The sequence below is a fragment of the Columba livia genome, chromosome 17 (assembly GCF_036013475.1).
Source record: "Columba livia isolate bColLiv1 breed racing homer chromosome 17, bColLiv1.pat.W.v2, whole genome shotgun sequence".
Lineage (NCBI taxonomy): Eukaryota > Metazoa > Chordata > Aves > Columbiformes > Columbidae > Columba > Columba livia.
This window is the reverse complement of record NC_088618.1, coordinates 12,248,794-12,273,854: the sequence shown is the minus strand read 5'-3', so window position 1 is coordinate 12,273,854 and position 25,061 is coordinate 12,248,794. Positions and strand designations below refer to the sequence as shown.

General features: G+C 50.6%; 2 protein-coding genes and 1 long non-coding RNA gene across 4 annotated transcripts in view; 1 reads left to right on the top strand and 2 right to left on the bottom strand.

The window, feature by feature from the left end:
* FBXW8 (F-box and WD repeat domain containing 8) overlaps positions 1–7,262 on the bottom strand; it is a 53,768-nt gene extending 46,506 nt beyond the window's left edge. The window contains 3 exon segments of the mRNA XM_065033854.1: positions 3,245–3,349; positions 6,415–6,735; positions 6,738–7,262. Of these exon segments, the coding sequence (XP_064889926.1) occupies positions 3,245–3,349; positions 6,415–6,735; positions 6,738–7,247 (936 nt within the window). The 5' untranslated portion in view covers positions 7,248–7,262.
* A 2,649-nt stretch (positions 7,263–9,911) lies between these two features.
* HRK (harakiri, BCL2 interacting protein) lies at positions 9,912–18,436 on the top strand. Its single transcript, XM_065033859.1, has 2 exons — positions 9,912–10,280; positions 17,816–18,436. Exon 1 carries the CDS (start codon positions 9,969–9,971, stop codon positions 10,230–10,232), a length of 264 nt encoding a protein of 87 aa, XP_064889931.1. The 5' UTR covers positions 9,912–9,968; the 3' UTR covers positions 10,233–10,280; positions 17,816–18,436.
* Positions 18,437–22,559: 4,123 nt separating this feature from the next.
* LOC135575648 (uncharacterized) overlaps positions 22,560–25,061 on the bottom strand; it is a 270,723-nt gene continuing 268,221 nt past the window's right edge. For both annotated transcript variants that reach the window (XR_010466821.1, XR_010466820.1), the window contains exon 2: positions 22,560–24,473. This is a non-coding gene — a long non-coding RNA (uncharacterized LOC135575648). The remainder of the gene's footprint in view (positions 24,474–25,061) is intronic.

Here is a 25,061-nt window from a genome sequence, read left to right as displayed (position 1 = left end):
GATATCCTGATCCACCCATTGCTCTGCTCTCGCTCTACAAGGAGGATGGATTATTAATTTTACCCATACACAACCTTGATGTGAATGTATGCTTAAAAAACACATTAGATTTTCTATTTTTAAAAGTATAAATACTAAAAGTTTGACAATGCCAGAAGCTCTAGAGGAAAACATCTGAAATTCTTGATCTATGCAAGACAATTAATTCTTAAATTCCTAGAAACAGGCTCCCTTGTCCTAGATACATACACAAGTGTTGTGTTGGTAAACACTTCTAAACCATCTCTCAGATGAAAACGTGAACAGTTCAAGGCAATTTCCCACTGATTTGTTCAGAAATAAAACTGCCTTAGCATTGCCGAGATTCAGTACATACAGTCAAGAGATTCAGTATCACAGAATCCCAGAATGTCAGGTGTTGAAGGGCCCTGGAAAGCTCATGCAGCGCAATCCCCCCATGGAGCAGGAACACCCAGATGAGGTTACACAGGAAGGTGTCCAGGCGGGTTGGAATGTCTGCACAGAAGGAGACTCCACAACCCCCCTGGGCAGCCTGGGCCAGGCTCTGCCACCCTCACCCCCAACAAGTTTCTTCTCATATTCAAGTGGAACCTCCTGTGTTCCAGTTTGCACCCATTGCCCCTTGTCCTGTCACTGGTTGTCACCAGAAGAGCCTGGCTCCATCCTCCTGACACTCCCCCTTTCCATATTGATCCCCAGGAATGAGTCCCCCCTCAGTGTCCTCTTGTCCAGCTCCAGAGCCCCAGCTCCCTCAGCCTTTCCTCACACGGGAGATGCTCCACTCCCTTCAGCATCTTGGTGGCTGCGCTGGACTCTCTCCAGCAGTTCCCTGTCCTGCTGGAACTGAGGGGCCACAGCTGGACACAAGATTCCAGGTGTGGTCTCCCCAGGGCAGAGCAGAGGGGCAGGAGAACCTCTCTGACCTACTGACCACCCCCTTCTAACCCACCCCAGGTACCATTGGCTTCCTGGCCACAAGGGCCCAGTGCTGGCTCATGGTCACCCTGCTGTCCCCAGGACCCCCAGGTCCCTTTCCCCTACACTGCTCTCCAACAGGTCATTCCCCAACTTATACTGGAACCTGAGGTTGTTCCTGCCCAGATGCAAGACTCTACACTTTCCCCTTGTTATATTTCATTAAATACTGTCGAGAAGTATTTTGCACCACAAAACGCAATTTCTGCAGCCTCTGGTATTTACTAGTAAGCAGTGACAACTGTATATGGAGAAGTTCATAGATAAGACATCACCTTATCACAAAGCTGAGAGTCTAAAGGCCAGTTAATTGTACATATCTGCAGGATCAGCCCCAAATAACCCAAGAAGCCCTGATGCGTTTCAATCTGTCACACTTGTGGCGTCCCAAGCGATTGTTTTTCTTTTCCCTCTCCATCACGATGAGGAAGGAGAGACTGTTCTCAAACGTGCTCACCACAGATAGTTTGTGCTTTACAGTACTAATCCCAAAAAATCACAGAAAAGCTGAGGGTGGGGGGAAATATCAGGGTGAAATTAAGGTTCTCCACGGCAGCCTGTGGTGTGATTAAATCTCAAAGAGGCTCCACAGTCAGGCTACTTTACTATTATTTGGTTACCAATTTGGCATAAAGAGCTAAGCAAACAGGTTTTCTCCAAAGGCACTCCTATGGTTCACGATGCCAATTCCACTAACGGGCCCAATTTCACTAAAATCCCAAGGCGCCTTAATAAAAAACCCTTTCTACAACATCGCCATAAAGCAGCAGGGCTTTCCACTTAACAGAGGAGGCTTCCCCCCAAAAAAAAAAAACAAAATCACCAAGAGAAAAATGAAAATGGTACTTATTTTTATTGCTTTGCTTTTTATTTGAACACTTAAAAGAGAAGCCAGTTGTGCACTAAAAGCATTTGATATTCATCTTGTTCGGAAAGCCTTGTAAAACATCGGGCATTTGCTCAGCTACCTGTGAGCTGCCACGTAGAACCAACTGACTCGCTCTGGGGAGGTGAATAAGAAACATGGACAATTTTCTCAGTGTTAAGCACATCTTATAGGAACAGTTTCAAGTCAAAAAGCAAAGTGAGCCAGAGAGAAATGAAGTGCAGGCCAAGCACAGAGAAAAGAGAGCAGCCCTTCATCAGTTCTTGTTCCTAAAAAGTATTAGCAAGTCAACGATTTAAGCAATAAGCACCTGTAGCTATTTAACACAATAACTTGCTCATACTGACATAAAAAGCCCAATTTCTGTTCAATGCATGTGCCACTTGGTGTCTCATTTACTATCCACAAAGCTACACGCTGTGACTTTTCAACTTTTACATGTTATCGGGTTTTTTTGCTCTGACAAAGAGCCCACGGCGTGATTCGAGTGTAACACAAAGAATGGGTTTGGTTGGATTGTGAAGTCGCAAGATGTCCTTTATACGTAAGAATTCAATGAACACCAGCCCAAAACACTAAATAGTGGCTACGGGAGTATATTCTCAATATCCCACTGTATTTCACAGGGTAATCAGCACTTGCCCATTAAGTTTGCTTTACAGATTCCTTCAGAGAGGACGTTAATCATTCAATGTGTGAAGAAAGGACATAAAGAGGCTAAATAGTGTGGGCTGAACCCTCCTAAGTGTAGCCAGGTGTGTGTGAGTGTCTAAGTTAGTAAAGCTACCTAAAGGGACAGGCAGTTTACAGCTACACGTAAATTACACACCATGTTTTTCACACTGGTGAAAGCATTATCTGAAACTATCACCAAAGAAAAATATAAACCCTTTGCAGGGGGGAGGAGGAAATCAGTGTCATTTAAGAATTTGCCCTCACATGAAATTACCACAGACAACTTCTACGGTTCAAGTCACACACTGAAAAGCGAGGGGGAACAGCTTTGCTTCCACGCCTTTAACTCCGCAGAGTACCACGTTCTAAATACTGCAGCAAGATGCTCACTTGTTCCTAAATACATTCACTTGAATCAAAAAATCTTTGCAAGTAGTTATTTTAAATTGGACAGCTTCACTTTTGTCCAAGCCACAAATGTTTTATTCAACTCTACTCAACTGCAAGCTATAAATCCAGCTCATTTATTATTATTTTTTCAATATTCAGCTTTGGAAGTATTTCCAATAAGTAAAAGCACAATCAGCTGAACTACAACACATCTTCTCTGCATCAAGGTGCCTGTTTCTTGACTATTTCTGCCAATTCTACATCGTATCAGAGATACAAACTGTTGGCAGCACTGACCTGAGCACACCTTCCCAATTCAGCCTTGCCCAGGTACTGGAATATCTTCAGTGCCAGTTCATAAGGCAGCTGGATATCAAAGAACGGAACCTCATTTATTTCATTCTGAAAAGAAAAAGGAGAAAATCATTTGTTAGGCTTCTTCAACACACAGCTGTGGCAACACACAGGTAGTGGCAAAAGTTCCCATAGTACAAAGAAAGGGTGTTGTGTCTTCGGTGCCATCTCGTTTCCATCAAAATGATGAAGTAATTCTGTCTCTCCATCCCATAACTGCACAACATCAGACAGACCACAGTGGCGTGAAGGTACCAGAGCTGCTCTTTGTTTTCTCTGAGCCATGTCGGGTAAATAATTTTATGTGGCCAAGCGGAGCTTAAAGCAAATCAAGAACTATAAGACTTATCCATAGTCAGATGGCAGAGGAAGACAAGACACAGGTTCTAGTAAGAAAAACGCATCTAAAGTTTCAGCATCAGAAAGACCAAAACCTCAGCACTTTGAAGACATACGCCCATTATTAATTTCACTTTCAAATGCAGATGAAGAAAAATAAACAGATGTTTTATCTAAAGCTGAATGAGGATGATGTTACAGTTTGTTTGTCTTTAATTAGCAACATATAAATGTCTTTTTAAGATTAAATGTGCTGAAAGAATTGCTACTTCAACTGATTAAGTACCCCCAAAAAATTAAAACCAACAAATCCATCACTTTAATCTAACAGCTAAATGCACACATACATTTTTATCTAGATGCTTTTCTGTTTAACTACATAATTATTAAATCTTCTTCCTGCAGTTATCAAGATTTGTCTTCTGCCTCATTTCTGTTCTAAATCATTATAACATATAAGAGAGTGCAAAAATCAGCCCATTCTGACCATTTCTATGCCACCTATTCTGAAGTTTTGCTCTGGAGCGTTTTGCCCTGGTTTCCACACCAAACACCTGATCATCCCCATCAATCCTCACACACAAACCCAGCTGCTCAGTTAAAACCTGTGTCCACTGTTTGCCCTCGGGAAACCAGGCAGATCCCAAATCAGGATCATCCCCTGCCTCTTGGCACCTTTATTGCTTTGCAGGCCTCTTCTACAGCTACCCCTGTCTCATTTAAACCTCGATGTGCCAATGAAGCTGCAAAAACAGGCAAGGCTGGATTTATCTGAAGCACAGTTACACAGGGAAACCATTGGATAGTACAGTTGCATGAAGTTTTTAAAGAAAAGGCATTCTACGCTAGGTAAATGCTTAGAAAGCGGAAATATGGGCAATTTTCCTATTAGGCCTTTTTAGGAAGACAGCACTAATCTACAAACACTAGAACCTTGCGCTTGTTCTAAAGTTACTTAAGCCAGACCTGCAGTCAACGTTCCTGCTCCCCTCCCTCCCCGTTTGCAGTTTTCCAGCACAAACGGCTCCTTTCCCCCTGCACAAGGATCACCGGCTCCGCTCCCTGCTGTGGATTTGCTTTCACGCGCTTCAAATCGCATCTGTTTCCAAAGGGGAGACCAAAGACAAACATAACGGGAGCTCTGAGAGCACATTGCGGCCACACGCAGGCAGAGCCCGAGCTGGCCAGATGTGAACCCGCTCGGATCCAGGAGCTGCAGAACCATTTCAGAGCGACGCGCTGCCCAAACAAATAAGACGAGCCATTCGGCAAGGCTAATTAGCTCCGGGCTTATGAGCTCGGGCACAGCACCACTACGAATATATCGCGTCCAAATCGGAGCTGACTTGTGTCCAACCAGCAGAACCTGCTCTGTCTGCAAAAAGTTATCATTGGAAGGACAGGCTGCTTATGGACAGATACAGACACAACAGTCAAGACTGACAGCGCTCTCGTGAAAAAAATGAGGAAAAAGGAGAACAAACAACTACATATATATATATTTTTAACTAGCCTGCTAAGAGGAAACAGTAAACTAAATAGTAAGAGTAAACTAACCTGCTAAGAGTCAAACTGTAAGCACAAGCCTGTGACAAAGCACAAGCAACATCTCACACTGATTCCACCCTAATGAAACCTTAACACTAGAGACAGACCAAGGTCTTCCCTTCGTACACCCGCAAAGTTCCCGCGGTTTGTCCGCAGCCCATTGCTCACCCCTGCAAACCAAGCGGTGGCGTTAAATCAGCACCAGCCTGTTCGCAAAGTACTGGAATGAATCCAAAACTCAAATACCACCATCCCCTCCGAGACTGACTGGGGCTCCCGTGTGCTAATGGAGCACTAATTCTGTAAATGGATTAATTTGTGCCTTGCAGACAGAAATTTAATCTGTTCCTTTTAATTTTTTTTTAAGCAAAGAGTAATTAGTTGCGGTTAGGTTAGTGAAAAGCAAGAAAATGGGTTTCCCCCCTAGTTTTCCTACACTGTAAATAAAATCTCTATCACATTTAGAGGATTTACCAAAATAACTTTTATCTGGTTCAGAACTGTATTTAAGACTATTTCCAAATTAACGCCTTTATTTAAAGAATTCAGACTTGTTTTCTTACTACGCTGCTGCGGCACAAGGCAGGATGTCATTAATTACCTTAATGCACCAAATAGCCTGAATAAACAACAAAATATTTAAGAGAAAAAAAAATATCATGAGAAGAAAAGATTTTGAAGGGTTAAAACCTTGCCAGATGAAACATATTCAGAAGTTGAGGCTACAAACAAGCTCATGGGAACCCAGAACTCGCCCCATCCCGGGGCTGAGGCACAACCGGGCCCTTCACAGAATCCCAGAATGTGAGCGGTTGGAAGGGCCCTGGAAAGCTCATCCAGTGCAATCCCCCCATGGAGCAGGAACACCCAGATGAGGTTACACAGGAAGGTGTCCAGGCGGGTTGGAATGTCTGCACAGAAGGAGACTCCACAACCCCCCTGGGCAGCCTGGGCCAGGCTCTGCCACCCTCACCCCCAACAAGTTTCTGCTCACATTTAAGTGAACACATCCTGTGTTCCAGTTTGCACCCACTGCCCCTTGTCCTATCATTGGTTGTCACTGAGAAGAGCCTGGCTCCATCCTCCTGACACTCACCCTTTATATATTTATAAACATTAACGAGGTCACCGCTCCGCTCTCCTCAGAGCGGCCCCACCGCCCCCCGGCTCCAAACCCACAAACCCCCCGGCTCCCCCGGCACCGACCCCAGCGCCACCAGCCCTACCAGGTCCCGGATGAGCTGCCCCAACAGGTCGTCGCCGTCGCCGCCCCCGTCCCCCGCGGGCTGCCCGGCGGGGCGGGCGGGAGCCGGGCTGCGCGGGGCCGGGCCGGGCGGGCCGCCGCCGTCCAGCAGCCCGCGGGCCAGCGCCAGGTAGCCCGGCTCGGGCGGCTCCGCGCTGCGGCGGCTCTCGGGCTCCGCCGGGGGCTCCGCCGCCGCCTCCCGCCGCCGCCGCTTGGCGCCCCCCGCCAGCTCCTCCCGCCATTGGCGGCGGAACAGCTCCAGCTCCGCCGAGCCCTCGGCCATGGCGGCGGGGCCGGGCCCGGCCCAGCCTCCCGCGGGCCCGGCACGGAAACCGGCCCCCGCTCCCGCGCGTTCCGCCGCACGAAGGTTCCTACAGGCTCCGGGCCCGGCTGACAGGGGCCGCCGGCCGCCATTTTGTGGGCCCGGGGCGGGTGTGAGTGCGGGGGCTGCCCGCGGACGTCGGGCACACGAGGGAGCGGTGGAGGCCAAGGGACCTGCCAGAGGCCAAGGGGCCACAGCCCGGCCTGGGAGAGCCGCTGGTGCTGAGGGCCGAAGTGAGGGCAGAGCCCTGGTGGGAAGCCCTCAGCTGCCTCCCAGCCATGGCCAGTCTGTGTGGTCCCGCGGGGGAAATGCGCTCCCAGAAAAGCAGAGGAGTCACCACTGAGGGGACCATTGCCCACAGAGGAGGCGCAGAGACACACTGTCCTCCCATCGGATGACAGGCACCAGTCAGCCCATTTCTTCCACCCGTCTCGTTGCCCAGGTGTGCACTGGAGCCCGCGGGCAGGGCTGGTCCTGCCCCGCACCACGGCCATCGACCATGGCGCCTCCCCGAACCGCAACCGCCACCTCCTGCAGCCGCCACAGCCCCGGAGCTGCTGCTTTCGTGGCGCTTTGGGAACGAAATGACATTTGCTCCTCAGCCCTGCGGCGTCAACTCACCTTGTTGCTTAAAATCTGCATTTCAAATGATGGCGAAACCCAAACACCGAAACGCAGCTGCGGAGCTGCTGCTGCTTCAGCCGGTCCAGCTGCTGGGTGGAAAAGCTGCGAGTGTTTAAGTCTTCAGCACAACTTCTGTGAAGCACTTGGGGAAATAAAACAGGTAAGCGATACTTGTCCATGCAAATCAAACAGCTGGGCACTGGTCAACATGATAAAATCTGTGGCCTTGCTCTCAGCAGCTCGTGCCGAAGCACCTCCACCCTCACACCCGCCTCCAGCCGATGCCATTCAGCAGCATCAGAGACCACTTGCTGGTTTTTCTCCTTTGCAGCTTGTTGCTGCTCATGCAGGCTACAGAACCCAAATTAATGAGCAGGCATTTTGGATTCTAGGAAAAACACGAACTGCCTCATTTTGAGGAGGGTTTCCTGGATGTAGAAGCCCCACTTCAGGTTAGTTTTCCCTGCAAAACAACCATGTGGACTTGCAGGATCTCCCTGGGCTGCGGTGAGGGGCTGCGGAGCAGGAGCTTTCCCTGTGCCGGGATGCAGGGCTGCTCTGGGGAGGGCAGGCGGGCTGCGAAGGTGCTGAGCCCCAGGACGGCCTCCTTGGAGCCCTTTGCAATATCAGGGTGACCTGCTAAGAAGGTGGCAGCAGCCTCCCTGCCCAGGTGGAAAAGAAATGGACCACTTTGGGGTGATTCCTGCCCCACAGGGAGCCCCTGCTGCCATCCCAGGGCGGGATGTGTGGTGGGGAGATCTGCCTGGCGGTCCCAGCCCAACTCCTGCGCCCTGATGGCTGGGGGGGCTCTGCATCCCCCTGGGCGAGTACCCGGGGGTGTGCAGTCCTGCCTTGGCCACCCAAAATGTGATCAGAATCGGTAATGCTTTGGGTGATGAAATCCCCTCGAGCTCTGTGTAATCCCCTCACTGCCCTCTGCATCTCCACACTGTCGCCTGCATCCCACACTGTCCCCTCCATTCTGCACTGTCACCTGCATCCCCACACTGTCCCCTCCATCCCACAGTGTCCCCTGCATCCCCACACTGTCCCCTCCATCCCACACTGTCACCTGTGTCCCCACATGGTCCCTTCTATCCCATATTGTCCCTTGTATCTCCACACTGTCCACACCATCCCACACTATCACCTGCGTCCCCACATGGTCCCTTCCATCCCATATTGTCCCTTATATCTCCACACTGTCCGCTCCATCCCACACTATCACCTGCATCCCCACACAGTGCCCTCCATCCTGTGTTGTCACCTGCATCCCCACGTTGTCACCTGCATCCCCACACAGTCCCCTCCATCCCATGTTGTCACCTGCATCCCCACACGGTCCCCTCCATCCCATGTTGTCACCTGCATCCCCACATGGTCCCCTCCATCCCATGTTGTCACCTGCATCCCCACACGGTCCCCTCCATCCCATGTTGTCACCTGCATCCCCACACGGTCCCCTCCATCCCATGTTGTCACCTGCATCCCCACATGGTCCCCTCCATCCCATGTTGTCACCAGCATCCCCACACGGTCCCCTCCATCCCATGTTGTCACCTGCATCCCCACACGGTCCCCTCCATCCCATGTTGTCACCTGCATCCCCACACAGTCCCCTCCATCCCATGTTGTCACCTGCATCCCCACACAGTCCCCTCCATCCCATGTTGTCACCTGCATCCCCACATGGTCCCCTCCATCCCATGTTGTCACCAGCATCCCCACACGGTCCCCTCCATCCCATGTTGTCACCTGCATCCCCACACAGTCCCCTCCATCCCATGTTGTCACCAGCATCCCCACACGGTCCCCTCCATCCCATGTTGTCACCTGCATCCCCACACAGTCCCCTCCATCCCATGTTGTCACCTGCATCCCCACACGGTCCCCTCCATCCCATGTTGTCACCTGCATCCCCACACGGTCCCCTCCATCCCATGTTGTCACCTGCATCCCCACACGGTCCCCTCCATCCCATGTTGTCACCTGCATCCCCACACAGTCCCCTCCATCCCATGTTGTCACCTGCATCCCCACACGGTCCCCTCCATCCCATGTTGTCACCTGCATCCCCACACGGTCCCCTCCATCCCATGTTGTCACCTGCATCCCCACACGGTCCCCTCCATCCCATGTTGTCACCTGCATCCCCACACGGTCCCCTCCATCCCATGTTGTCACCAGCATCCCCACACGGTCCCCTCCATCCCATGTTGTCACCTGCATCCCCACACTGTCCCCCCATCCCATGTTGTCACCTGCATCCCCACACTGTCCCCCCATCCCTGCGCTGTCCTGTCAAACTCCCACACCATCCCTAGATAACTGATGTCCCACCGCACAAACCCTCTGTTCCCCACAAGTCCCCCCATCCCACGCTTTCCCTCAGATCCCCCACTGTCCCCCCCATCCACACACCGTCCCCCCTCCGCAAACTCCCCCCACCCCTCGCCGCCCCCCCGCTCCCCGCGGCCGAGCGCCGCCCCGCGGGGGATGATGTAACCCCCCCGGCCCCCGCCCGCCGCCGCCCCGGCCCGCCCGCCCGCCCGCACACGCCGCGGCACTCGGCGGCGAGCGGCGGCGCAGCCATGTGCCCCTGCGCGCTGCACGGCGGCCCCCCCGCGCCCTGCCCCTGCAGCCCCGGCCGCGCCGCACGGCCCTCGGCCGCCGCCCGCCTGGTCGCCGCCCGCCTGCGCCGCCTGGGCGATGAGCTGGAGCAGCGGGCGGCGCGGCGCAAGGCGCGGGGCCGGGGCCACGGGGCCGCCCGCCGCTTGGCCGCCGTGGTGTGCCTGCTGTGCGCCCTGCCGCCCGCGGCCGCGCTGGCCTGGCTGATCCGCAGGAGGAGCCTCTAGGAGAGACGGGCGCTGGCCGGAGCGGGGAGCAGGCGGGACGCGCAACAGGTCGGCACCGCGCCGGGGGACGGGGACGGGGACGGGGACGCGGGGAGGCGGCGGCGGGGCGGCCGTGAGGGCACGGAACGGAGCGGCAGCGTCCGGTACCGCCCGGTGCGGCACCACAGGGCAGGGGTCGGTACAGCCCGATACGCCGCGGGTCGGCATGGGGCGGTCCGGCCCGGCAGGGTACGGCCCCGGTCCGGCTCGGTACGGTCCGGGGACCCGGCTGTGTCCAGCGCAGGGACGCGGCTCGGTCCGGCCGGGGGCCGGCTGCGGGGCCGGCCCGGCGCGGCGCGCTGTCCGCGGTACTCGCCGCGCTGTGGCCGCTGGTCGCGGGCTGTGGGTACCGGCGGTGCAGGCAGCGGCTGCCGGATCGCACCTCTCTCTCCTCTCTCCTCTTTCCTCTCTCCTCTCTCCTCTCATCAGCGTCCCCTGTCCCAGGACTCCCCAAACACCCCCTTTCCCCTTCCCCAAACTTTCATGGCTTCCAGCCTGGGACCTCCCCTCCACCCAGTTGATCTGTGCTCTCACGGGGCACTTTCAGCCCTGTGCCCACACTGGGTGAGCCTGTGGCCCCAGTGGCAGCAGCACAGGGCAGCTCAGGGGTATTGGAGCAGGTCCTGTGTCAGCTGGACTGCCAGAGCATGGGGACAGAGGACGCTCTCAGCCTCCTGGCCCGGCCACACACCTCTGCCTGCCAAGCCTCCAGCCCTCTTGTGAGCGGAGGAACTTCTGTGTCCTGCCTGGTGGCCTTTAGACCCATGGGTGCTGCAGGGCCTCCATCGTTGTGGTCCCTAGGTGGTGGGATGTCCCCACAGGACCATCCAGTGGGACAGTCTTGGACTTTGGCTGGCTGTGCCTGGCTCTGTGTTTCGGATAATGTACTTTCCCTAAGCTGGGTCCCAAGCCACCAGCCGTGGAAAAGCATCCAAGCCCAGTTACTGCTGGTTCCTAGAGCCCCCAATGTGCTCCAGAGCCATCGAGCAAACCAACAGAAGGGAAATGGTTCTGTAACTTTTGTTGTCATCCCGGTGACAGCTCCTGGGCTGGGAGGGACAGGTCTGCACCCTCAGCCCTGCAGCACTCGGATACTGAGCATACCTGGGGTCACCTCAGGGATTTTGGGTGCTCTGAGGTGCTCTTTGGGATGTGGGTTTCTCCCCACAAACATGAGGAGCAAGGGCTTCTATTTTGGGTGCTTTAAATTACATTTTTGTCCCCCAATGTCTGTTTGTGTTCAGGAAGGACCTTAAGTGCATGTCTAACTTTCAGTGTGCGCTCACATCCCACCGCCTTGGTTAGGGTCTCGACAAGAGCTTAAAATCAGTTGAAAAATGCCACCAACTGGGCTGACCTTGTGCAGCTTTCAGCTTAACTGGGCTGTTTGCAACTCTTGGGCCATATCTTGGCTGTTGGAAAGTCAGGTCTTGTATTGCAAAGTGTCTTGCTTGCTTTTTAGGTGCATGAAATACAACTAGATATATATGTATGGTGTGGGGAAAAGTATGGGGTTTGAGTGAGTTTAAAAGTAGGGTTTTCCAGCAGTGTTTGCACTGTATGTGTGTGTGTGTACATGCGCCGGTATATGGGGGGGCATTGTTGTCATCTGTCTGAGCCACGACTGCTGCGACTGTCAGCAGGTTCAGCTGCTTACCTTTGGAAAGCTTTCGTTGTGCTGAATCAAAGCCTCAGTTTCTATAAAATCATCAGCACAGAGGTATGAGGCTCCGGGATGGAGAGTGTCAGTGGTGTGGGGCTACTTTAGAGACGTGGGGCTGTGGTCAGGAGCAGAGCTTAGAGATCTTTCCCTTCCCCTCAGTTTGTGGCAAGTTTGGTTCCGGTGTTTGGAAGCAAACCCACTTGTCTGCCTTGCTTGCCTGCTCAAGAAGTTGAAATCCACATGGGACTGCAGTGATCTCCCTTACCGAGTGTCTCAGGTGTCCTTTTCTTTCTAACAACCCCAGGGAATTTCCTCCCCGCTCAGCTGGGGACTTTGTCCCACGTAGAGAAGGTGGCAGGCGAGAGGTGCTGGCAGAGGGAACCGGTTCGCTGGCCCCATGTGCCCACACTCGGTCCAGACTCCCCGGTCGTCCCGCGAGGATAAAGCTGTTTGGATTTTTAGTTTTTGCGAAGGTTCACGTAGCTTTGGTTAGGCAGGTAGTATTTTTTTTCCCAATCTCTTCTGCTGTTGACTCTGTGGAGGCCTCACCGCCTTCTGCCTTTCTGCACTTCAGGCCCAACAATAACCGCCTTTGATAAAGACACTACAGAAAGGCAAAGCATCATCCTCAACACAACCAGGGCGAGCACAATCCTTCAAAGGCTGCCGCAGACAGGACGTGCTGAGCTTCCTCCACATGCCCTGGGGCTTCCCGGACACAAGTACAAATGTAAGGGTCTGGAAAGAAGATCCTCGTGTGGGGTGTGAAGGAATTTCAGGAATACAGGGGCCAGATGTGGGAGAGTAATGAGCTGGGAACAGCCTCCTGGGTGCCCCCATGCACAGCGGCCTGACCTGTCCGGCTCCTAAGGCACAAGTGACCAAGCTGCAGATGAGAATACAATGTAACCACAGAGTCATTAAATATATCATCTACAACTCAGTGCCTGAGTTGTTTTTGCCATTAAGAATCTTTTCTTTCTCACTAGTAGTTTGCTCACACCAGTTGAAGCATCTGATTATCTGCAGTATCTCAGAGCCCAAGTGATAGCGCAGTGAGCTGGGTTAGACTTAGAGATGTGGTAGGACAGCAGCGTTTTATTAACTCAGCAGAGTATTTCTGAACAAAATGAATGCTTTTTCTGCCATCTTCAGGGACACTCTGCAGTGATGATAACATTGTTCTGCAACAAGGTGGGTAGTCCAGGCTCTGAGCACTTGTGATCTTGGGATTTCACAGAACAGCTCGTAAGAGGAGAGTAATTTGTGCACTTAATAAACGGGCTGCAAAGTCAGCATTTGTCTTGTGATGTGGTGGTTGTAGAAGGGACAGAGAAGTTAAAGGCCAGTTCCAGCTTGGCTTACTACGCGAGTTCACCCTCTGCTTTTCCAAGGGGTGATGGCGTTTTGCATTGGCGGCCGCGTGTGTACGTACCGTTTCTGAGGAAGAGGGTTGGTAGTTGTTCCCTCAGGTCCTTGTGGCCTCACACACCAGTGCAGCCGAGGGAGTAATCCCGTGCACCAGGGAACTTCTGCTCGCCCAGCCCCTGGCTGGTTCCACTGAAAGCAGCATTAGGGCCACCGCATGTGACCGACTTCTTGTTTCTGTGGATCGTGCTTGGGATTTGGGGATGAATGCTTTGCAAATGGCAGTTTTATAATGTATAATCTGACATCACCTTGAAATAGCCAGCCAGGGCATGAAGTATACTTGTCACGTGCCAGTTTGGCATACAGTGTCACTCGTATTTCGCTCTATTAGTTCAGAAGTGGCAGTGTATTAAAATCAAACCCTGCTTGTCCCTGCCAGCTTCACCAGCCTGGTTCCGTGCCCACTGTGTTGCCAGTAATTCCCCCCACTGTTTGCTGCGAGGTTCCTGCAGAGCCACTCTGTCCAAAGTCTCCGTGCAGTTAATTATCTGTATTAAAATCGGGTTGATAAGATTTCTGGAGATGTCACGCTGAGCTGTGCAGGAGTGCAAAGCAAATGAAGGACCAGAGGCGGTGCAGCCAGCGCGGGACCGAGCTGAGGAGCTCGGGCTGAGCCGCGGGTGTGCGGGAGGACGAACACTCAGCCTGTTGCACCCCCTGTGCATCCCTGACACAAACAGGCGAGCGCTGGTGTTTATCCTCCCGGATAACGAAGGAAGAAGGAGGCTGCTCATCCTAGGGGCGAGCGTCCTGCTCAAAAACACCAAAGGTCCCTGCCACCCTTGCCCCAACTTCACAGTTAAATTGCACAAGGAAAAACCTTCAGTGTTAACTTGCATGATAAACAGGCAGCGGAGTTTTCAAAAATAAACAGCAGTCCCAAAATGCCTCTTTCTGCAGGGGGACTGTGGCCAAGCCGGCCGCTTCTTTGGGGGAAGATTGGAGCCCCAACATGTTTCTTCACCCTCTCCGGGTTCCTCAGTCTAAGATCTAAGTCTAAGATCTAAGTCTAAGTCTAAGTCTGTGCTAAGTTCTCCCAGACACACCATTCTTTGGAGCTCTTTCCTAGTAGTTCTACTCTTCTCTTGCCTCTCGAACCCCCTCCTAATTGTTTTTTGGGCTTCCAAGTTACCCTTCCACCTCCCGCGGAGCCGCTAATGAAGTGTGAGCATACACGGATGCAGGCTGCTCGGGAATTTGTCGGGGCGCTTGCCCAGCCCTTGTTTTCTCATTAACCTGCTGCTGTGTGAGGAAGGAAGCGAGCGTGCCTCGTTTTGTCCCTGCCGCGAGCTTTCCCTCAGCAATCCAAGCCCTTGGATAGGTTTCTTTTCTTTAAATATATCAATAACTGTTATTTTATTAGGAGTGCAACACGTGCCAACCGAATTGCCTGTGTAACCCATTTAAATCAAGAAGTCACAGGCTGACACGTTAGCTGTGAGCAGCACCGCTTTAGGGGACATGCGCTCAGATTCTCCGACGGCTTTATGCCCGTGGTACCCAAGCACAGCTTTGCGTCCTGTCTCTGAATAAAGATTAGTCACAGAAATGCTGAGATGAGACTAAGGACCCCCTACCTGAGTCATTTCATGCCCGTCCTACTCAGCATCCCAGAGAAGAGCGGCTGTTTTCCCTGGTAAACACCGGCTTAGCAGGCTGTGTGATAAAACCGTAGGATTTAAGGCTGCGGAGTTCAAAGTAATTGCGAAGACGAGACGCCCGTATCTATTAAAAGCGACGGGATGTGTCGAGCCTGGCTGAGGTGGTTTCGCAAATATCAGCCAATGTGATTTGTTGTCTCCCAACCTTATTGCTTAATAGGTGCAATGAATAAGAGCAATTTTCTGAGCAGAAGCTGCATCTCTCGAAACAACCAGGAAGAGGGGGATGTGTCACCAAAGGGAACAGTGCTTCCCATGAGAGATTTCAAAGCAAGTGATTTTTGTTCCTTTAGCACTTGCATGTTTTCAAAAGACAACGCATTTTTTATATAGGAACTCAGCTAGAGTTCTTCTTTTTTCTTTAATAATAAAAAACTTTAATAATAATGGACAATCCCCCCTAAAAGTTGCAGCGTTATAAGAATGACATGTAAAATAAATGATGTTTCAGCAGCTCTACGGAGGGGTTTTGCTGGCACTCTAATTTACTATCAACCCCAGTATTACAAATGGGATGTTGTTTGGTTTTCCTCAGCCTTTTTCAGCCCCGAAGTACCAAATTTTGATCTATCTGCCGAGTGCCTATTGTGGGAAATTTGGAGGAACTCCACCGAAGTCAACTGGGTTGCCCTGGATTTACAGCGCTGTAAATGAGATCAGAATTTGGCTCCAACTATATTCCATTAATGAGTCAGATACTGGCAATGCAGCCAATATGCACCCAGAAATGGCTTTAACACAGCTTAGGATATTCAAAATCGCTTTATTGCAAGACGGGCTGAAGGCCAGGGCTCTGGGCTTCTCTTTTATTCTTTCCATGAAACTCACCTTTATGCAGAAAGCCAGCGCGGGGCTGATGCAAAACTTAAGAGCCATTTAAGCTCTTGGAATAGGGCTTGTGAGATGCATAAACGCTACGCTTTGCCTGCCCCGGAGCAGATTTATGGCTCAGAGTTCAAGATGGTCTAGGATTTATCAACTTTTACAGGTTTCTAAAGATTTTCTGTACTTTAAGTGACACAGAGTGACAGTTTGTAAAATGTAACGCCAGCACGGATGATCTGTTGCAGGCCGTAGGTGGCACAGCAGGACAGGGGTTTGTAGCTGCCGTTTGGAAGTGCTGCTACAGGAGAAATAATAAATAAGGATTAGATGGTTTTGCTTTGGAGGAAATCCTTTCATTGACTCCTGAAGTCTTTATTTCAGTGTAACCCGAGTAAATACCTCACCTCTTTGAGGGGAAGCAACTGCGTCACAGGCTCTTCCTCCGCATCGCCAGCCCGGTTTCTCCGCACCACCTCAGGTCGTGCCCCGATTTCCCAGCGACAGGGTGAATTATGATGACCTTTCTATAAATTCACCTTGTGTGAGAAATGCAGGTGCCCAAAGCTCCTCCTGGTGACGTTGCGCGTGTCTGGAGCGAGCCGTGGTGCTGGCTGGCTGTCCGTCCGCTCAGCGCTGGCCTAGACCCGAGCGTGCGGTTGTGCTGAGATCCCAGGGGGCCCAATGGGGACACGTTCCAACCTCTCTGCAAAAAACCCTCGTAAAACACCTCTAGTGCTTCCCGAGAGTAGGGGGGGTGTGAAAGTCTGTGCATGTGCAGATGTAGAAGCTGTAGAAACTGTGTGGCTTAGCCTTGATCGCAGCAAGACAAATAAAATGTGCTTCTGTTCTAGCTGATCCATTCTGGCTCTAGTCCCTTGGGCTGTTTTCGCTGTTGCTTCAGATGCCCCAACACTAGAAAGCGAAACTGCGAAGGGAGGGAAGGGGAGGTTCCGATTGCCGCGTCCGGCGCACAGCAGCAGCTGGAGCAGCTGGCGCTAACCGGGATAACGCAGATACGGTTCAGTCTTGTGAGGCTGAACCAGAGATGCTGGAGGTTACTCAGAATCCGCGGCAGCGCCAGGATCCTGAGAACCTTCACGCTGCGTAACCCGAGGGGCAGTGCGGGAGGAAGGGAACCGATCCCGGGCTTGCAGCAGAGCGATGCCGATGGGAATCTGCCCCAGAGCTGTTTGCTGGCCCTAATGATGCTCTGACTTCACAGCCCATGCAGTTGCACAGTCAGCTGCTCCCCCCTCCTTTCTCCCAGCCGGTGAAATCACCGGCAGGCGGCCGGCAGAGGTTTCTCCATGGAGGTTTTCACCAGATTGTCATTGTCCCAGTCTCCGCGAGGCAGACAAGGCAGTCTGGAAGACGGGATCCACCCCAGCGAATGGCGCTGGAAATGCGGGAAATGGGAGTTTCAGAGCAGATGCCCCTTGGGCACCTCTCCTGCTAATTTGCACTTAGATGGGTGCCTTTCCCTGAGCACTTTATTAATTAAGGCTTGCAGCCCACCTCTGAGGCAAGTAAGTTATTACTGCCCTCATTTTCCAGCAGCAACTGCAAGAAGTGGTTTGCCCGAGGCCACAAATCTAATCAGTGGCAGAACCAGGAATGAGTGAGCTCTGCCCGCCTCCTGTGGTACTCAGTGCACCCGTTGCCTACCTGGAACAAAGTTAACAGCTTCCCTAAAACTTAGCGTTTTTGTTAACACGATGCAAATGAAGATGGAGCACCCAAAAGAATGAGCTTTGCAAAAGGAGAGCTCACCAGAAATCCTGCCATAGCCCAGGGGTAAAGGCGCAATCTCGTGTTGAACCACAAACCATCCTCCCCATAAATTATACACCTCTTCTCGTCGGTAAATTTAGCAGGAGGGTTCAAGCATAAATTTAAAAGAAGCTTTTATTGTAAGCAATGCATCAATATAATTAAAACCAAACACAATTCTTTTCCTTTCTTAGGCTGAAGAAAACCCTGTGCCCTTGGAGAAAATTGTGTCCCCTTTTCCTCCAGGGAATCCAGAGCCCGAGCAGCAGCTGTGAAGAGTGGAGAGAAAGAAAGAAGTGGAAGATGTTGGAAGTGCTTTGGGCAACGTGAAGAAGGATTTGCACGGAAGGAGCTGTTCAAGGGCCCAGCAGCAAACCAGAGACACATACATGCTTATATATAGAAGAATGTAAACCCTCCTGTATGCATACGTTAAAACGTGCATGCCTTGTTGAGAACGTAAGCAACATTCCTTGTAGATGATGGTGGTCTGAGCATTCGTGCTCCTGCAGTCTGAGTCAAAAGATTAGTGATGTCCTCGCTGTGCCGTTAGCGTGTTCTCCACTGCACCTTGTTTATGGCAACATAAACATGCCTTTCAGTGCAGCAGGATGAAAAGTAATCTGTCCATCCGGAGTTAAGTAATGTATTGAGAGACCAAACTCGCTGCAAAATGGGCACGTCCCAGGCCGGGTGGTGGGGGAACAGGTGCTTGGCAGCTTGGACAACAGCCAGTTTGTGTGTGTATATATTAAGCGCTATAGCACCAGGTGAGAGAAGCTGTTCTTATGACTTTAGTTTGTCTGGTGCTACATTTAATATTTGTCTGGGGCTAAACCGCCTCTCTGTGGTGCTACAGTTTCCCCAAGAGGATGTTCTGAAACATGGGACAAGGAGAAATCTATTTTGGTTATTAATATTTATACACAAGATAGCAAAAAATAATACTTGTTGAGAAGGTGCTATTTTTTTTTTCTTTCTTTCAATCTCTGCATAAATTAAGACAAAACAAAGAATCTAACCCAGAGCTTTATAAAACTCATTTTCTTTGGGGCAGTTTGTTAATTCTTTCGACGGTTCGGAGCCTGGGAAGCAGCATTCAGTGAGGCAGCAAACACACAGCGGGGCTTTGCAGCGCAGCGTGCACGTCAAAGTGAGCTCCTGCCGCATGGCCTGCAGCTCCGGGGCTGCGTGTTCTCCTGCCCGCTGCTTTCAGATCCTGGGAACTGCATCTCCGCTCATCAACACACTATGGGGTAACAGAGAACTTGGCCTTACAAGTCAAAGGGCTTTTCTCAGTCTAGTACTGAGCACTTTTTGGTTTTTCTTGCAGCCAAAACTTACCTGTCACATTCAGGACACCTTCCAGATGCTATTTACTGTAATTATTACACACGTTGTTTTAGAAACATTTTTCCCAGCTTCAGATATTTGCACCTCCCATGGCAGGAGGGAATTCTCAAAGGCATAAGGGAATGTTAACAACCCAATTTCCCAAGGAAGTTTGGCTCCCTGTCTGTTAAAAACGCTTCCTAACCCTCGCCCAGCCAAGGAACGAGCCGAGTGGCCGCGATGTCCAAGTGTTTTTCACTACTGCAGAAGAAATGTTTCTAAGAAATCTAAAAGCTAAATTCTCCCTTTATCAAATATTCACCGATGTGTTTTGGCCCCCTGCGCACATATTTGTGGGTATTATTGATCCCAGTCAGTTCACAAACAGCAGAAAGGGCGATGCTGGAAGAGCAAATTGTTCCTAATGAATAACCTTGCTCTAGTTTATATGATGGGCAGTGTTGGGGGGATCGTGTAGCTCAGTGTGTAGTTTGGCTGTGATAGAGTTTGGGTGGCCTCAGAACCACAGGGACCAATAAAACGTTTTCCTGCCAGTTTTGGCCCAATGCTCAGTAACACTCGGCATCCTGCCCTCAATCCTGGCTCGGTCTCCTGCTGAAATCAGTAAGAATTCTTCCAGAGGAGGAGCGGCTGCTGATTTCAGCCGGGTTGCAAGTGCTGGGTCAGTGACTGCTGGATCTGACATAGTCTTAAAAATACAGCTTGCTGCAAATCACTCGAATGAGTGGAATTGTGTTTATGGGGTTGGACAAGTCCCATTTGAACAGAAAACAATTGATTGGGGAAGACTGGATGCGTCACTTTGCTACATAGGACACGCGGCCTGCAGGACCTCCCAGAACTGTCCCCCACCCTGTGTGTGTACCCACAACACGGGCTGGCTGGTGACACTTAGCGTGAGGGCTCTCCAAAATCCCTCACCTGTACCAGCTATTGGCTCCGGAGTTCTGGATGTTGAATCAACATCTCACTTGGAATCTGCGTTACTCCGTTTTCCTTTGCATCTCCTGTGCAGTTTGCACGGCCGTTGGTTCTGCCACGCCGGCTCTTTGCCTCTGAGCCTTTTTGTAGCGTTTTTCCCAAAGAGGTGACTCCCCTGCAACAGCACAGCAGAGCAAAAGGGAAGTTCTGTTCTTACTGTGGTATCCTCACCTTGGGAAAGCCCCTTGAATTGTCATCAACCTCAGTAGCAAAGTGACGGACCAATGTCCCTCAGCCCTGCCCCTCCCTGGACAGGCCTCTCTGCAAAACCCCAAAGCCCAGAACTGCCTGCTCAGTCTCCTCCTTGGTGGTTCCCAACATTCCCATCGTGATTTCCGTAAAACAACCACCAAATCCATGGTGCTTCCCAAGCGCAAACAAGAGCGGGTCCAGCACCCCAAATCCTGCTTTAATCCTGATTCGCTTCACTTTTTAGTTCTAAATCAGATGTTTCATGTGAACTGAGGGTTGAGATTTGGAGACTTTCATCTCTTAGTTGCTGGGTCAAGCAAGCTTTGCTAGAGAAACAGCTTACCAGCACTTCAGAGCCAGCACTCACTGTACATAAATCTGACTGACTAGAGGGTATGTATTTGTCAAAGCCTTACATTTTCTGGTATAATGGCTATTTTTGAATGCCTCTGTTTTTTGACAAGGGGTGTTTTTATCCTTTTTAAAAGCTCTGATTTAACCCTGGTTGGTGTTTGTATTGGAAAAGACAGCATGCTGTGTACTCCCCTAGCGCTGTCTGGACTGTATTGCAGCCGCTGTGTGAGACGGGGGGTTTCTGTACCGCACCAAGGGGTAGGAAACCAGCACAGTTCCTCTTGCTCTTTATTTTTCCAGCAGCCAAGAAGTCATTGATTTTGATCGGCTCTGCAGTCGCGCCTCCACAAGACCGAGGATGGCTCTCAAAATGAAAAAATAGAGCTCAGCTTAGGTTTCAGCAGGCAGAGGAGGAGGTTATGAGATCATAGTCTATATAGAACGCCGCATAATGTGGCTGTGAGGAAAGTCTTTATTAATTTTTAAAGCAGCGCTCCACCAAGACGGCTCCCACTGCATATTGGAACTTCATATTTCAAGTTCGAAAAGCAGCCTCGTGTGGACTGCGAGTCATCTCCTCTCCCCCTGCCTGTGAAAATAAGTCCTTTGGGCAAATTAATTGTCAGATGGCACTTCTGTGTGCAGTGTCACACCCAGGCCAGAATTTAGCCCTTCGATTCCAGATTCCTCTTCTACCTTAGAATTATTGTCAGTAGTTATAAAAATAGGGAATGGGAGCAGTTCTACCTCCTGTATTGTGCAGGAACAGCGATGCCTCCTGTGTCAGACACTTTCATGTGCCCAGGAGAGGCATCACCTGATAAAAACATAAAGCAAATCATCAAAATCAGTGAGGAATGAGAAACCCATCCTACTGCTGCTTCAGAGCATGCAGAAATTACCCTGAAGCCCATTACTAAAGCAATTTACTTGAATCAGAAACACTCGTTAAATCAGTTTAATCTGATTTGTGAATTTGCTTCGTTTCTATATCAAGCTAAAATTACCAGGGTCTTACCACCAGTGCAAAAGCAGCAGTGATACCTTCTAGGGAAAAAGATCACAACCCGATTTGGTGAAACTGGTGCGGTGTCTGTGTCCATGTGCACCTTGGAATTGGGCAGTTCTCCCCCCGACGGACCCGTTTGGTTGAGTGTTGCTGTCACCGTCGTCCTCGCAGGGGGAGCAGCCAGAGGAGAGTGTCACTTTGTGGGGAACAATGGACAATGGGGAAGCAAAACTAAGGATCTTTGCCTCTGGAAAGCTGCACTAGCACTTACAAAAGGGTTCATGATGAGGGCAGAATAGCAAACCTACCTTAATTTTCCTACAAGTGGTCTGAAAACAGCTGTCCGTCAGCGTGACAGAAGGCTGACTTACGTACAACTACCTGTGGCTCCACGTTGAATGCTGGACTCACAGTTTTTGGTCCATGTCGAAGCCTCCTGGCTGTATCCTACCTCCACAACAGGAAGGTATTTACCTTCACAACTTTGCTTAGAGCAAATGGAAGGTATTCTACCTTTGCAACGTTTCTTAGAGCAAATTTACTAATGGCAGATTTGATTTTGAATCCAAGATCAGCCTCATTCTTGTGTGACGCTTTGCGAGGCACCGCTTGCTGCGTGCTGAGCGAGACTTGTTCATCTCTCTTGGTACAACAGGTGAGGAGAGGAGACACTGCCCATGTTATTTCAGAATCCAAAAGCTTAGGAAATCCTTAGGAAGAGCCTAGTAGATCAGCTAGTCTGACTGGAGGAGAGGAATCCTCGCTTGCTGCTCCTACCTTTAAGTCTGTCCTTTTCATTCTAAAGCCCGGCTTTGCTCACCGTACGGGTGTTCATCCATCCCTGTTCCCAGCCTAAGACACTCCCGTGGTTCTTCCCTCCTGCCTTGGCTTGCGCTCTGGCTGCATGACGAGAATCCATCAGCATTTGCTCCAAACTCGGTTCTTCCGACCAGCTCTGCCCTGAGCAGCTGTGCGGGAAAGCGGACTGGGCCACTCAAACCTGCACAATTTCCATATAAAACTACAAAATATGAAACAGGTGATTATTATTATTATTAATTATTTTTGACAATCTTTATTTGAATACAAGAGTGAATTTTTGTGTAACTCCAATGACACTTCTACAGCGTTCAAGTGCGTGAATACTTGAGTACTTGAATTTCACAGGTTTTTTAATATTTACAGCAAGTGACTCTGGAGCTTGACAAATATTCACTGAAAGCATCTGGGGGTTGAACTGCCATTATTAGTTACATCTGTTATTAGTTACAGACGCCACCTAAGCAGAGAGCAAAACCAGCTACAATGCATTCAGGGCTATCACAGCACAACCTTTCCAATCCATTCAAAGACCAGAGATTATCCCAAGATAAAGATCTTCCCATCACCTTCAGTCCTTGGGACATTTGCAGGTCTTCCCGTCTGCTCCCAGGCGTGTTGCTAACGGGATAACCCAGAGCAAACGCAGTGAATACGCAACTCCCTGCACATTCCCGCTTTAGGACTGTTTGGATTTAAACTCTTGCAGAGTCACTGTGCGAGTTTCCCCCCTCTGCTCCCTGCTGATCATCCCAGTTCATGAAGGCTCCTGGTCATGGTTGGATGTGGCTTCTCTCTTTTGTAAAAGGAATTTCATATGCTGAAACTCTTTGTACATATTTATAATGACTTTATTAAAAAAAAAAAAAAAAAGAAAAATAACTGTTCAATGGCGAAAAAAAGGCTCCGAGTTTTATTTCCTTTCTGAGAGAATAATTTCTTTCCACAACCCTGTTTCCCCGTGGAAATGAACAGACATTTCTTATCACTTGTCATTAGAGCTGAAGTTTCCCCTGTACGTTTTCTGGTCCAGGGGTGGTGTTGTATGGGAAAGCTGAGCTGTCCCGCCGGCCAATCCCCTCACAGAGCCGCTCCTGCCACCGCGGCCGGGCCCAAAGATTAAGGGCTGAAGGACGTTGGTTTAATTTAACAGCTATATAATAGTGGTCTCTAGTAAATTCTTCTATCTTGCAGGAATTAAGATGATCTTTGTTATGCTTCCAGTAGAATAAATATCCACATTTTCCAGGAGCATTTAGAAAAATAATCAGAATTAGAGGTGGCTTTTCAAACATTTTCAAAGCAAATACCACCAGCCCTTTAATTAATTGGCATTGCCCTGAAAACCATCACTGAAACTTTTAATAAACTGAATGTCCACAGAGAAATTTTCCCTTTTCCTGGTGAATATATCAGACTAGTGTACATAACAACATCTTTATGGCCACTGAAAACCCTGCTTCCTTCCTACTGAACTCTCTTCCCCCATCCCAAAAAGGCTGTTCCCATCAGAGATGGCCCCTGGATTCCTTGGCTTCATTCTCCAATTTCAAGGGATCTATTTGACAAGAATCACATCACTTTATTTTAGAAAGTCAAGCTTTTCTTCCTTAACTTCCCTGTACCTCTCAGGCCAGATTTGGACCATCTTCCCCGCTCAGGCTCTGCCGCTCCCCGTTTCTCCTCTAGTCATACTGAACTACTATTTCCAAATAAATGTTCAGCCTTAATCCTGTTACCATGAGCTCCTGTTTGCTTTAATTCTCCTCCCTGTGGAGTCGCACAGCAGGAGGGGAAGGCACAGTCAGTTACATCCACACACACGGGTTCATTTCCCCCAGGTACAGTTCCTCCTGATTATCCACTCACGTGGGATTGTAACCTTACGGCCATTTCCATAGTAATGAGCGCAGAAGATGCCACAAGTGCCTAATGAGGCACCTTCTCCAGGTTTAGTGAAAGACAAAGCTCCAGCGAACAAACAGCAACTCCATTTGCACACAAGCGCCATGCGGCCCCCTCAGCAGAGATGGAAATGGTGGCAATATGAAGTGTGTAGAGTCTTGTACCTGGGCAGGAACAACCCCAGGTTCCAGTATAAGTTGGGGAACAACCTGTTGCAGAGCAGTGTAGGGGAAAGGGACCTGGGGTCCTGGGGACAGCAGGGTGACCATGAGCCAGCACTGGGCCCTTGTGGCCAGGAAGGCCAATGGTACCTGGGGTGGGTTAGAAGGGGGTGGTCAGTAGGTCAGAGAGGTTCTGCTGCCCCTCTGCTCTGCCCTGGGGAGACCACACCTGGAATATTGTGTCCAGTTGTGGCCCCTCAGTTCCAGCAGGACAGGGAACTGCTGGAGAGAGTCCAGCGCAGCCACCAAGATGCTGAAGGGAGTGGAGCATCTCCCGTGTGAGGAAAGGCTGAGGGAGCTGGGGCTCTGGAGCTGGACAAGAGGAGACTGAGGGGGGACTCATTCATGGGGATCAATCTGGAAAGGGGGAGTGTCAGGAGGATGGAGCCAGGCTCTTCTGGTGACAACCAGTGACAGGACAAGGGGCAATGGGTGCAAACCGGAACACAGGAGGTTCCACTTGAATATGAGAAGAAACTTGTTGGGGGTGAGGGTGGCAGAGCCTGGCCCAGGCTGCCCAGGGGGTTGTGGAGTCTCCTTCTGTGCAGACATTCCAACCCGCCTGGACACCTTCCTGTGTAACCTCATCTGGGTGTTCCTGCTCCA